The following is a 13,868-nucleotide window of genomic DNA, read 5'->3' as shown; positions in this document are numbered from 1 at the left end:
AGAATGGCGTGGAGGGGGGGATTGGGTGGGGCAGCGAAGAGGGTGGAAAAAGAGAAGAAAGGTGTTAATTGCTTGCCAATCGATAATTCTATAATTACTTTGTGACAAATGGCTGGCTTGCGGTGCTAGGGTAGGTTCAGAGGAGGGTGGGGAGGAGGCTGCAGTGGGTGGGGATGTTAAAAGGGATTGGCCATGATCAGGAGCGGAAATATTTGCTTTTGTGCCTACAAGCCTGGCTGCCCCAGGGATTTGTGACAGGGAATTTATGTCAGGTTTAAACGTGAAGCTGAGCCTCCCCAGGGGGTGGGGGGTTGGAGGGGGTGGAGGGGGGGCATTGCCAGGTGGAGAGCATGTACACACACTAAGATACACATCCACATAATGACACTCATCCTACACAAAGTATTTTTTGCCTCAGCATACCTTACTTGATATTTCTTCTCAGGTTGAATGAGTTACAAAATCCCTTTATTCTGCAGTACACGAGACAATAGCCACAAGGGGCATGAAAGCATATTAAAGACAGGCTGGCAGATTATCATTTTTGCACCATTAAATTGTCAGAACAATTCAAGAGAAAAGCGGGCTGTAAAAGGAAACCTGGAGCGAATGGTTTGAATTTGGCTAGAAGACTTTGAGTCTACCACTGCCTGTCACAGTTCACTATCTTCCAATCACAGTTTCATCATGCCAGCCAAGCGTGAAGTGATGGGAGACTCTTCTAGCCGTAGGGGGAGCTTTAGGCAGACAGCAGGTGGGCTATCTGGAGACCTGCACAGGTCAGGGCACCATGACACCTGGCGCCCCCTAGCTGTTATGGCTGGGCAGGGGAGGGTCAGAGGGGCCAACGGGAGATTGATGGCCCGCCTTCACTCACGTCAAATCACCTGTCAGCACGCCCCTGGCACTGAATCCATTTTGTTCCAAGCCACCATTAACCTTGGACCACTTGGATTCATTCTCCCTCTCCATGGACCAGGCCCTCACAACCTTTGTCTACTACAGCTGCCAAACTAGTTACTGGCCTCAACTTTTATCATGTTCACCGAGCTTCCATCAACATGGCCAAATTTTAAAAAGTAAGCAAGGAAATAGTTGACAATGACTTTTGCTTTCCCACAAAAACAGGACAGCATGTGATTATAGGTAAACAACAAGATGACGAACAGCATCAGAAATGTGTTATCCTTTTTGGCTTTATTGACCCACAGTATTTGGTGAGCCTTAAAAAGTCCACTGTCAATCTTGTTATTGATGTGATCTGCCTCAAGGCTGCTTATCCCTTCTCTACCTACCCACCGTTAATCCGCCACACTTTGTACACACTTTTGGATAAATGTACTGTATTGTCATTGTTATGTCCTGTTGTGCAGGATGACATCATGCTGGATTTGATATTGTATGTATGATCCATCTATATATGAAGCATGGTTATGAGCAGATGTTTGATCATTTCACAAGCCTATAAAAGGGCGATTGGGCTGCCAGTGGCCGCTGTAATATTGATTGATGGTGGGCAGGTGGGGGCCACAGTGCTGCCCTCACACAGACTGTTTATTTATACAGTCTGCCGTCTGCCCACCTTACCCACCACAGGGCTACATTCACTGAATTTACAGTCATCAAGAGAGAAAAAAATATGCTAATGATGCCACGTAGCCCTGAGGAGAAACAAAAACATTTTCAATCCAATCTTTCCACAGTTGTATCAGTTATATCAAGCTGAATCTCGTGCACATTCACCACCAATATGGAGCATACAGTATCTCAGCACTCCACAGTACCAATCCATTATTTGCTACTCTGTCCCCTGGGGCATACATAAATTGGATCCAATAATGAGAGACAGTAATGATTGTCTTTGCATATTTGGTCTTGATTTTCAATTATATATCGCTGATATTATTGTTCTGGTTCCAGTGCGTTGTGGTATTAAATTGAACTTCTCCGTAGAAATGGAATCTGTGTCATATTGAACATGCAAAGGAAGCATTGTTTTAAGGCAAGGTTTTATTATGGCCAACCATAGATTGTGATATCTGTGCGACCACTGACATTTGCATTTTCTACAAGAGGCCACTATGGCCTCTGCTGCTTTTCTTGATCAGATTCTGAATGTACTCTAAAATCATGATAAAAAGTCAAAAGTCGTGTAATGCAAAAATAAGGAGTGTATATTCAATTGCTGTGACACACACAGAGACAGAAAAAATGAGAGAGGGGGAGATAGTCCTCTCCACACCATTAAGACTGCTGAATAGTGAAGTGCTTGTTCCATTCCAATTTTCTAAGCTTTGAAGGAGTCAGTGGTCGGATGTGGGCTGCCTCACAGAGCGTGTCTTCTGTTCCACTGAGCACACAGTAGCTTAGGGATCAGCCTGTGTCCCTGACAGGAGTGTGTGCCACTGAGTGTTGGCCTGTCCACTGAACAGAGCTGCGAGCCTCAGATCAGTGGCATTGGCTGGCCTACGGGTTGTTCTTTATGGCTGTGTCGCTGAGTGGCTGGCTTTCCGCTGTGCACACGGCAGCCCTCCAGATGGATGCTGGGACAGCGGAGGCCACAGGGCTGAAAATCCCATCAAGCTGCAGTTCCAGGCCCTTGCACTGAGAAGATGAAGCGCACCGGCACGCCAGGGGACACGGGCCAAACCCTTCTACACCTCCATCACCCCCCAACCCCAATCCCTTCATGCCCCTCTTTCCTTCCTCTCTTCATCCCTCTCCTCCCCTTTTTTCTACTTTTTACAGGGGAAGACTGCAAGCCCAACCAGCCAGAATATGGAGTGTGGCCCTCGGGGTCTGTGGCCCTCACTTGTTAAATAAAGGAGCTGACTGGCTGATTGATAGACCCTCACCAGTCCCTGCACCTCACATGTTTCCCGGTTCGCTGCCTTATATACGAATCCTTTGTTGGCCAGGCCTGCGTTAGCGTTTGTTAAATGCAGTGTTTGATGGATGGCACCAATTTTCCTCCAAAACCCAGATGAGCCACCTAAGCACCTTTCCCCCTCCCCTGGTTTCTCCCCAGGTAAACCCCATGAGCATGAGGGGACAGGAGTGTTCTAAAACGGTATCAATCAAACAACCTTGTGCACGGTTGCAGCCACAACGCAATGTTTCAATTATGCATCTGCTCCTCGGTGCCTGACATTTCGTTCAACCTCTTACACCCCCCCCACCCCCCCAAGGAACAGAGGAAGTGCTCTCCCTGTTGTCCTCCTAACTTGCTCACCACAGTCTTTAATTTTACGATTTAATTGTGTCTGCATATCTGTCACCATTTTAGACTCAAGATTCAAGAGACCTTAATTGTCATTGTCTCAAACAACAAATGTGCAATTACAGGTGCAAAGTCAGCAAAGGCGTTAGAAATAAACAAAAAAAAAACAGAATAGAAAGAAAGAAGCACAAGTATATACCAAGAGAAAAAAAACACACATTTAACAAATAGCAGTAAAAACATGAGGTCGTAAGTTATAAAAACAAATATGTAAGTGGGCTGAGACACTGTACTATACTATCACAACATCCTATAATATCCAGTGCCAAAGTTAACAAATGCTTCTACCAGTCAGCACCGACTATCTCTGTCTCTGTAATGCCAGAGGCATGCTCCTGGCTTGGTTGGGTTCATTTGTTACCTAGCGAGGACAGACATATTCCTGTCAGACAAGCCATGGCAGCACCAGATGCAAGGTCATTCTAGTTACGGAGTGAAAATCTTGGGTTAAGGACAAAGATTCTCACTTCACACAAGACGGCCATGGGGTTTTATTTCCCCTGTGGTTATCTACAATAAATGCTCATACTTAGCTCCAAAGAGCCAGAAATCTTTTCTAATAACACTGAAGCTTATTCATCATTGTTTGTCTGCCTCTCATTTTGGCTTATATTGACTATAGTGACTAGCTAGAATTATTATTATATTATTATCACAAACAAGTGATCACACTTATATGTATGTAAAAAAAAAAAAAAAAAGGTGTTTGTAAAGTGTTTGTTCACATTAGGAAAAAACAAATTTGCTATCTTGCTTATGTGTATTCAATGTAATGTCAAATGTTTTCACTTGAACATATGCCATATAATCCCTTTTTACACTCATACTTGATCATGCAAATCATTCATTGTGAGTAGTGTCAGATATTTCCAATAACTGATGATGTTAACCATTAGTCCAGTTAGGAAGGTAAGTGGGAAATTGCAAATGATGCATCTATTTTTGACATATTTGAGTCAGCAGTGTTTTTAAGGTTGTTCTTTGGAGCACCTCTTTGTTCTCTCTTCATAATGCATATGCCTTAAAGGGGAGGACAGACAGCAGACAGGCCCATAGAAGGAGGATATGGGAAGTTACAATACTTGAGACACACTGGCTCCTAACCACAACAACTGGTGTCTCTCCTCTGCAGATGGACACGCAGGTGGGCTCACAGGTGGGGAAGGAAGGGGGAAGTACTCTGCCAGTTTTGTGTCCTGCTTGGTGTGTGTGTGTGTGTGTGTGTGTATGTGTGTGTGTCTTGTGCACATAACATCTGGACCATGGTCCACTGACATGTCAGAGAAAGAATTCATCAATGAAGCTACACTGCACCCTCCTGGACGTCTGTAGCACCACGTGAACAACCACAGATTGTCTTCAGTTAGTTTCCAGTATCTGTGAAAATTTAAATATCAGCTCTTGGACAAATCTACCTATGAATTTTCATATTTATTTTAATAAACACTGAAACATTTTTACCTTTTATGTATCTCTAATAGTGTGACACTGTTGTGTGTCTTCACAGTTAAATGTGCATTTTCTCCTTTTTTAAACCAACAAATTCATCAAATAGTGGAATTAATAATGTGTGTGCCTTCACACACTGAACTAGGTGCTAATATAATTAATCAACTATTGTTTGGGCATAAAGTGATCTTTATAATTCTATTCTGTTTTCCAACTCTCCATCTACAGATCTCCCATTTCCTCCTAAAGCTCCTACATAAATTATTTGTCCAGTCTATGAAAAGATGGGTAGAACCAAACAATATGATTGCAGAAAGCAAACTGACAAATATTATTGATCCCAGCAACACACAGACAGCTAATCAATAAATGTATGTCCTCCCCGCACAGGCTGCAAGTCAAGATCAATTTTGAAGAAAGATGAGGCATTGGCAAATAAAGTGAAGTAGTTCTGAAGCATATCCTGCTGCTGTGTAATGGAATAAATTCCCCAAACATATGAAAGATCGACTATAGCTGTAAGAAATGGTCCTGCCAGGTCAATTGAACTCAAAAAGAACAATCACGCTTAATGCGATGTAATTCTAATATCTACTGTTATTATCGCCTACGTAGTCAGTTTATATTTTTTATTCTTGGTGTCTAGTCTTACACTTTTATATCAGTTGCTCTCTGGCCTCACATCATGAACCACCAGATGATTTATTGATCTCAACGCAGCCTCCAAATAACCTGCACAATTGTTTCATCACCTTGTCATTACTGCCCTGTGATGAGCTAGGCATCAAAAAGTTGGAAAAGTCCCTCAAGGGTGTATCTTTCAATACTGATTTGATAGGCACATTAGTTTTCATATGATGCAGACTCATGAAAGGTTACAGGTTGTTATTGGCTCACTGATTGCACGGTCAGCTTACTGACCTGAATTTCATATCCTTGTTTTTTGGGTTTTTCTTGTTTTTATTTTTTGGTGTGTGTAAAAAGACAGTCAGGTATTATTGACCGCTTTTAGAGCAGAGAATTTACAATTCAGTTGTCTGGAAATGGTAGCTGTGGTGACAATGCAGTAATTGAGCTTTATGTGCCATGTGACATTTATTTTTAAAACAATGATTACTGTGTTTAATGCAAACTAAGCAGAACAGAAATGCTAAGAAACAGACAAAAGTCAAACCAGATTTCTTTTAATACATTCATACAAAACGACATACAAAATATGCATACTTGCTGAAATGAATGCTGCCCTTTAGTCACATGCAAATGGTGCCATTCTTCAGTTATAATAACTCGAGGGAAGCAGCACACACAGGGTCAAAAGAGCCAAAAGCAAAGAAACATTCAGTCCAAGATACAGCCTCTCAGTCTTGTCATAGAGCATGACCCTCTGAGACAGGAATAACCTTAGAGGTTAGCCTGGCCAAGATGCTGAGTGAGAACTGCTATAAATAGGTAATGTTGTTATGATGAAACTATGTCAAAAGGCACAAACAAAATCCACTGAGGTCAACATGTAAGCCACATGTCAAAGCAAACAGTCAGCATGCAACTCCCTAACAGGTGAGACAGCATTAAAACAAATTGAAAAATTGGAACATTGCACCATTAGTGGACGTCGCCTGATCCTTACTTCACAAGGACGCAATATTTATCCATTGCAGCTTCAAAAACAATCAAAATGCATATAAACATATTTTTAAAAATGCTAACACAGGAACCACAGGAACTTAAAAGTGAACATAATTTGATGCAATAAAATAAACATTCATTTTCATGTTAAAATTAAAGGGAGGGATTCAGAATCCTTTTTTGTGTCAAAAATGTGTAAAGATTTAAAGAAAAAATATGAGCTCATTGGCTTCACTGCACCACAATCAAATTCACCAATTTCACGACAAAATAAACAAACAAAAAACATGTCATAATGGTATAATTTTTAAATTTGTAACCCAGGTATAGCTAGACCATGTTACCAATAATTTTCTTTACTGAATTTACTTTGTGAGATGTCACTCAAAGAAATATGCTTGCTGCCTTTCCCAGAGTTTGATGAGAAGATCAATATCAGTTTCATCTCAAGATAACAAGATACATGATATAGTTCGTGTACTTTGATCTACAACTGTGGAAAAAGTGGGTTTTTTTGTGCAGCATGGAACATTTTTTAAAAAAAATGTTATGGTTAAAGATGTTAACAGGAGATGAAATTCTGTGGCATTTGTAGTACACTCTGTCCTTAAAGGGTTAACTCACCAATAACATTAAATAATAATCAACAACAATAAGAAATGTATAGCATAGCAACATATCAAATACATTATGTGGTAGTAACACATGGCACGTTGAGATATCACTGCAGTTAAATAATATTCACATTAACAAAACACATGATGACAAAATACACTGTACAATTTAATTTGAGAATTAAATGCTGCTAAATTAACTGCATTTATAGACTTCCATATTGCATATCAAGTAGATATAAAGAAACAAAAACATTAGGTTATTATGTTTCAGAAATCAAAAATTAAAAAAAAATCCTCCTTAAGAGATGCTCCATATTTTGGATGTGGTCATTAGACATTACAGTATCGTTAGTTATTTAGCTGCATTTGGAGTCAGCAAAGCACAATGAAAATAGTTGTCAGACACTTCGAACACTCTACAGCCTGAGAGAGCTGTTACCTGAGGGTGAGCATAAAATATTTAGTGCCCAATAAAATCCATCTTCTTCTAGGCTAAGAGTAGTTACATGACACTGTGTTTCACAAATGAGAGCACATGGACTATGTAATGATTAAACTTCCAGCATTCATCCTGATAAGTGAAGCATAAAACCTGACTTCCTGAAAAGCAACTCGGAGGAGAGAGGAAGAGTCATCAGTGTCAAAGGAAAAGTAGGACAGATCAGTTTAACTGAGAACTGATTGATATATACATACTATATATAGAGAGGGTTTTATGTAGCCTACTGTCCGCCTTATGACAATAATGACACCACTTTTATCATCCTCCCATGTTACAATCTGTTTGGCTTAAATTTAGGTTTGCTGTAGCACTTTATATATATACATTTTTATACACATTTTCTATATACTTTATAGCATTTATGCCTTATTCAATTCACAGTTTGCCTATTCCCTTTTTTAAAAATAATTCATATATGACTTCATACATGACATTACATAGCTATCTTTCCATTAAACCACAAAAAATGCAAAGGAAATACAACACCAATTAGTTTAAATGAAATGACAATTTAAAAAATTAAGATGAAGTTTTAAGCATTTTTAAACAACAATTTCACATTTGTTATGCAAAGCGGTGCTAAAATTTAAATCTGCTTTAAAAGTCTCAATATTTTGTTGCAAAAAAGCTCCACAAAAAACAGCCATTTCCAATGTCTCGTCTGTCAAGCATAAAAGCTTGTCTCACAAGCAGATTGGAGCCTGTTCAGCTTTACAATCTCTTCTTGCTACACCCAAACAAAGTAAGCAATTTCATCCAGGTCTACAGGATAGTCTGTGAGGTGCAGTGGCTCCTTGATATCAAATCTCTCCCCCTTGTAGCTTCTCCAATGGCCAGCTGGAAGGTAGATATCACGCTCTTGCTTTCCAGGCTCTAAAACAGGTGCTACCATGAGGTCATCCCCAATCAGGAACTGGGAGTCTATTTTATAGGCTGTCTCATCACCTGTGGCAATCCACCACAGGGGCCGTATGATTGGGTCACCAGTGTCCAGCACCTCACCAGCCAGCTCCAGGACCCGTGGCGCTACAATGCTCTGATGGAGAGCTGTGTATTTCCGTGCAATTTCAACCACCTCGTTGTCATATTCCCATGGTGGAATAGAAAACTGCATAGAGGGCATGAAAGCTGACAGCTCCAGCCAGCGGATATAGAGTTCTCGATCAGGCAATGCACGATCTCCATCTGTGCGGTTCAGATAGGCATTCCCTCCGATCATGTCAGGCAGAATAAACTGATAGCCGAGAATGCTGATGGTGAGCACTGTGGGAATAAGAGATTTGAGCCCCAACTCATACCCCCACACAGAGTCCCTGTCAATAGGTCTGAAGAAGCAGGAGATGTTCTGAGATTGGTAGCCACTACGCAGCTCAGCTCTATCATTGTAGGGGATGGCCATCTCTGTGTAACGTCTTGTGAAAAAACTTGGGTCCCGAATGGGATATCTGGTACTAAATTTCCATGGTAAGTAGTTGGTCTCACCTGCGTCAAATTTAAAAGATGACACCCCATACTTTGAGCGCAGGGAACGTAGCTGGGAGGAAAACCAATCACGAGCTTCTGGATTTGTGAAGTCCAAAATGCCGCCAATGCCATTCCACCAGCGCACCAAGGCTGGCAGCCGGCCTGTAGGCTCCCGGACAAACAGCCCCCTCTTTACACAGGTATGGAAGTTTTCTGAGTCATAGTTAACAAAAGGGTGAATCCAAAGTGACATGAGAAATCCATCTGATTTCAGCTTTTGGAACATGGCTGAGGCATTGGGGAACTTTGTTATGTCAAACTCAAATTCCCCATAGCGACTGGTGTAGCGGTCATCTAGTTCCAGGTGGCTGCAGTTAAAATTATACTTTCGTATGTTGGCAGCATACGTCAAAAGTTTCTCTTGATCAATATCAGTCTTATGTAGCGCCCAAGTGGACCAAATAGGATGGCGAAACATGGCTTTGGCGGGCACTTTGTTTGGTTTGTTGAAGTATCTGCGGACCATGTACTTGTGTATGGATGTCACATCCAAGCCCACACATACTCTGTAGCTAAGTTCAGCACACGGAGCCTCCCCTGGGTCTGGCTTGAAGGGACTGTCATTGTATCGCGCCTGGAAGTACATAGTCCTCTCTGTGTCATTCCAGCCCAGGTGGAAGGGCACAGAATTATTGATCTTGATGGCGGTAGCATTGGATGAAAGCCAATAACTCTCCAAAATTCCACCAAATTCATTGCGGTTTGAGTAGATATCACTAGTAACAAAAGGTTTGGGAGCCTGTTGGCCAGAGATGGAAATAGGCCAGTGCTGAATTGCTGACACTGCACCACCATACCAGTGTGCAAACTTGTATGTCATGGCATGCTCAACAGGAATGTCAGGAACCAGTTCCTCCCAACGCACACGATAGCATTGTACTGTGTCTTTGGGTCTCACCGTCTCAATAAAGAAATTCAGTTTTCTGTCAGTGGTGCGTCCACAGCTCAAAATCTCCCCTTCTTTAGAGCAAGAATCCAAATCCAATGTCCCTGACCTGCCAAGATTCAAACATAATTACATTCTGCTATCACTCTCAAGACACTACTCACATTTCTGTTTTGTTTCAGTTAAATAATAGTAGATCAAGACATGTTTAAAATGAGCACTTGTGTTCAACATGAGTTGAATTATTAAAAACAAAACCTTTATTTTATTGCACATTGGAGATGGTGACATTTTTATTTCCACATTTTACATTAAATGTATGATGTTTCTGAAATACGTATACATACAGATAAATCAGGTAGCAATTACAAGAAATAGCAAGAAATACCAACCTGAAATCCATTCTGAAAACAATAGACCCTCCTTTGTTGCGGATAATGTAGCCATCTTTATTCAGATCCAACAGCTGAGTCTTAAGCAGCTCAGCTTTGCGTAGAGAGGCTATGTAATAACACCATGCAGTCACTGCTGCAATCACCAGCACAAGGCCGATTACTCCAGCTCCGACTAAGGGTCGAGTGTCCTTGGTGTGTTTCTGCTTGGGGATAACATCTGTAATTGTGCCTCCAGCTCCTCCTGGTACAACTTGGTACATGACTTGTGCTGTTCACTGGGCAAATACTTGAGCTGATGTTCTACATAAAAATATTTTCCAGGGAATCTCTTCTGTTGCACTCCGGCCCCGTCGTTATGTCTGTTTGCCTGCCTGAGAGAGATAACAAACTTTCAAAATTCTGTGTCCAGCTCTTCTCATATTACAGTGACACTTCTTTTAATGATTTTAGTTAATACAATAAGTTTCTTTGTTGCTGGAGCTTTTGTATGTTGTTTACCAATTGTGGTTAGTCAGAATAAATTGGCCTTAAACTCACTTAAGTATCAGAGACATCCAAGAAAACAGCCCCAGTCAGAGAATTCAAGATGTCAATGTCTCACTGCCAATATTGTTTCCTTGTCAGTTCAAAGCCTCCATTACATTTCTAGCATTTTCTTACGTGCTCTGCATTGCTGCACAAAGTGATTTCACAGCAGTTAGAGGTATTATGCTGTCAGGATGTAAACTTTAAAGATGTGTTTGAGACTTAACAAAACAAATCTACTGCCAATTACCCATAAGAGGATAAAATGGACTTTCACAGAAGCAATTCTAACATATGAGTTCGACTGAAAGAATACTCATTTGTATGTAAGAAAGAAGAGAAGCAGAAAAGGGGATTTTGGCCTTAGAGCTCTGCCAATGTGAGGGGGAAGAGGGAAGCATACTAAACTTTGTGCTCCATCAAGCAAGACTAACCAAAGCTGGAAGTAACCTGTTTCACTCTAGCCAAAAAAACAGACATTTTGACAACCCTGGCAAGGAATCAAACAGAAACAGAAAGACACGTATCCATATCTATTGCACTCAGAGATTACTGCGTCCCTCCGAGCAGGAACGCAAAAGGAACTTAATCTTATGGGTAATTAACTGGTTGATGTTAGTTATTGTGGCTTTAGCTGATCAGAATAGATTAGATTAGAATGCACAGCAGACCGAAGGGAGTTCAGTCCTCTCCAGCTTCCCTGTTTGATGACTGGCCCTAACTGCAATTGACCCTCATGGTCTGCCCAAGCAGCAGCGGTCGATAATAAAAAATGATTGCTATTAATTAGCAATCTAATTGACTAATTCTGTGTTCAACTACCCTTAGTATAGATTTCCCCCAACAACGAATGATAACATCAGCCCATCATTAATTAACAGAGAACTAACTGTTGGTTCCTTGGAGATGCACTCCAGTTGCTGGACTCAGGTAGGGAAATTAACGAGGAAAGTCAGGAGAAGATTTAGGCTACTGTATATTGGGTCTATTCTAAATATTGGGTCATTTTTTATTTTTTCTTATGGAAAAGTGCAAGATACAGGGATGGAGGAACATAACCAATAACCATCTATTACTGTATTATTACAGTTATCACAATAAAGGGCTGCAAGTAACTATGATTATTTTCATTATCAATTTACTTGATGTTTATTTTCTTTATTAATTGATGACACATTAATTCTAAAATGTTATTTCTGCTACAGTTTTCCAGAGCTTAAAGTGATGTCTGAAAATTGCTTCTCTTGTTCAACCAACAGCCCAAAAATATTCATAAATTCATTATCATGAATGACTCAGAAAACCAGCAAATATTCACATTTGGAACCAGAACAGAAGCTGAAGGCAAAGACTTTTTTGAATTTTTGCATTAAAAAATGATTTAACCAATTATCAAAAATGTTGCTGATTGATTTTCAGACCACTCAGTTAGGTTTCAGCACAATTCCTTCACACACACAGATTAAAACGTGGAAGTTTTTTGCTTTTCACGCATATAGTGGCATTTCTAAACAGAAAAAAGCTCTTACTCAACCATGTTTTTGTCATTGAGAGAGTGTGAAAAGGGCAGAACATTTTCAGACTAAGGCATTTCTTTGTTTATGTGTGATCAGAGGGGCTTAATATCTGCCATTTCAGCCGATTCACTATCTATTCTGACATGGTGAAAAATAAACACAGAAATGCTGATACAGTCAGAACAGAAGTCTGAGAAAGGCTCACTACCTCAAAAGTGTGCGCGCGTGCGTGTGTATGTGTGTGTGTGTGCGTGCGTGCGTAGCGCATGGCAACGTGCTGATAATGGCTAAATGTAAGTATGTAGGCGAACAGTAACGCTACACAGTCACGATCTTTACATTTGGTGTGGCTATTTCGGATAGAGACTGTGTTAAGATGTTACACTTTTACGTAAATTTTGTTTATTACAGACTGACGCACAATTAATGCACACAAACACATATTTACAAGAAATGAACCGTGCAGAAAATTTCTAAAGTCTCTACAACTTCTAGGCTACATATAATCCGATGTATAGACACGTCGTTGTTGTGCGCCCTGGTGGGTGGTACGAGAAAGTTAACGGAGTGGAAATAACATGGAATACGTGTGCAAAACCGCCTATAATTATTGCTTATGCTTATTCCATTTTCTTTTCAGGTGTTAGTTCATTAAAAAAAAAGTTTCTCCCTACCTCTCAGCAGATCCCAGCACAACTTGTTTGTCACAGTTTACAGAAAAAAAACGGCATCAAGGCATGTTGTTGCGTATCCGCCTTGTCTACGCCCATCACAGCCTGGGAAATGTAGTCCAGTAGGAGTAGTACTCTTTATTTTCTTATTCTGCACAGATTACAGTTTGACATAACACATCACACTGGTTGATTAACTTTACATAACACACTGGTGGTATACTGGGGTGGAAATATGCCAAAAACTAGATTTTTAAGAACTGAAAAAATAGAAAGAAATAGCAGAAAAAAGGTATTTCTATGGGGACTTGTATATGCAATATGGTGTTTATAATGACCTTTGTTTGCACTGGTGGTATATTCTGTCTGCCATATGGTATCTTGATAATAATGACTACAATAAGTCTGTAATACCCCTGAGTAAAGTTTCATTGTTTGCAGTACTGTTTCTGTTTAACTCTCCCTACAGGTAATAAAGAATTCATATATCACATGTGGAAAATTACCTCTCTAATAGTAGAATAAAAAATTTATGTCACAGACAGATACACATTTGGGCCAAAGTGCCTCATTTGATTTGATCACCACAAGCCCCTTAATGGAAGATTTCTTGCTGCTGATTTAGTACTGAATTGTAAAAGTGTCCATGCTGTATGTAGGGAGATAGTAGTGGTGAGAGTGCAGCCTACAGTTATATTATTCATTCATACAGCTTCTCTCACTGGGTTAATTATTAGAGAATTAAACAATAGTGTGGTTAATGAGCCCTCATTTTGCTGGGAAACCCCTGAATCCCCAGATCCACTGCAGGTCCTCAGTTCCCCACTTCAGAAGACAGTGCTCTAATAGTCCTAACGAAGGCATTCAGACACAAAC

General features: G+C 40.5%; 1 protein-coding gene across 1 annotated transcript; it reads right to left on the bottom strand.

Annotated features, from left to right (window-relative positions):
• Positions 1-5,897: 5,897 nt before the first annotated feature.
• On the bottom strand, positions 5,898-13,110 carry myorg (myogenesis regulating glycosidase (putative)). The gene is made up of 3 exons (XM_044349916.1): positions 12,996-13,110; positions 10,277-10,650; positions 5,898-9,993 (listed from the first exon to the last, which is right to left on the bottom strand). Exons 2-3 carry the CDS (start codon positions 10,537-10,539, stop codon positions 8,202-8,204), a joined length of 2,055 nt encoding a protein of 684 aa, XP_044205851.1. The 5' UTR covers positions 10,540-10,650; positions 12,996-13,110; the 3' UTR covers positions 5,898-8,201.
• Between the last annotated feature and the right edge of the window lie 758 nt (positions 13,111-13,868).

Source organism: Thunnus albacares, chromosome 4 (genome assembly GCF_914725855.1).
Source record: "Thunnus albacares chromosome 4, fThuAlb1.1, whole genome shotgun sequence".
NCBI classification, from domain to species: domain Eukaryota; kingdom Metazoa; phylum Chordata; class Actinopteri; order Scombriformes; family Scombridae; genus Thunnus; species Thunnus albacares.
This window is presented reverse-complemented; position numbering and strand designations above follow the sequence as displayed.

Bases quoted from the DNA above. Each gene is read 5' to 3' on its own strand.
- myorg (XM_044349916.1), bottom strand. From the start codon at position 10,539: ATGTACCAAGTTGTACCAGGAGGAGCTGGAGGCACAATTACAGATGTT. The intron at 9,994-10,276 runs GTTGGTATTTCT...GAATCTTGGCAG, and splicing joins GTTTTCAGAATGGATTTCAG to GTCAGGGACATTGGATTTGG.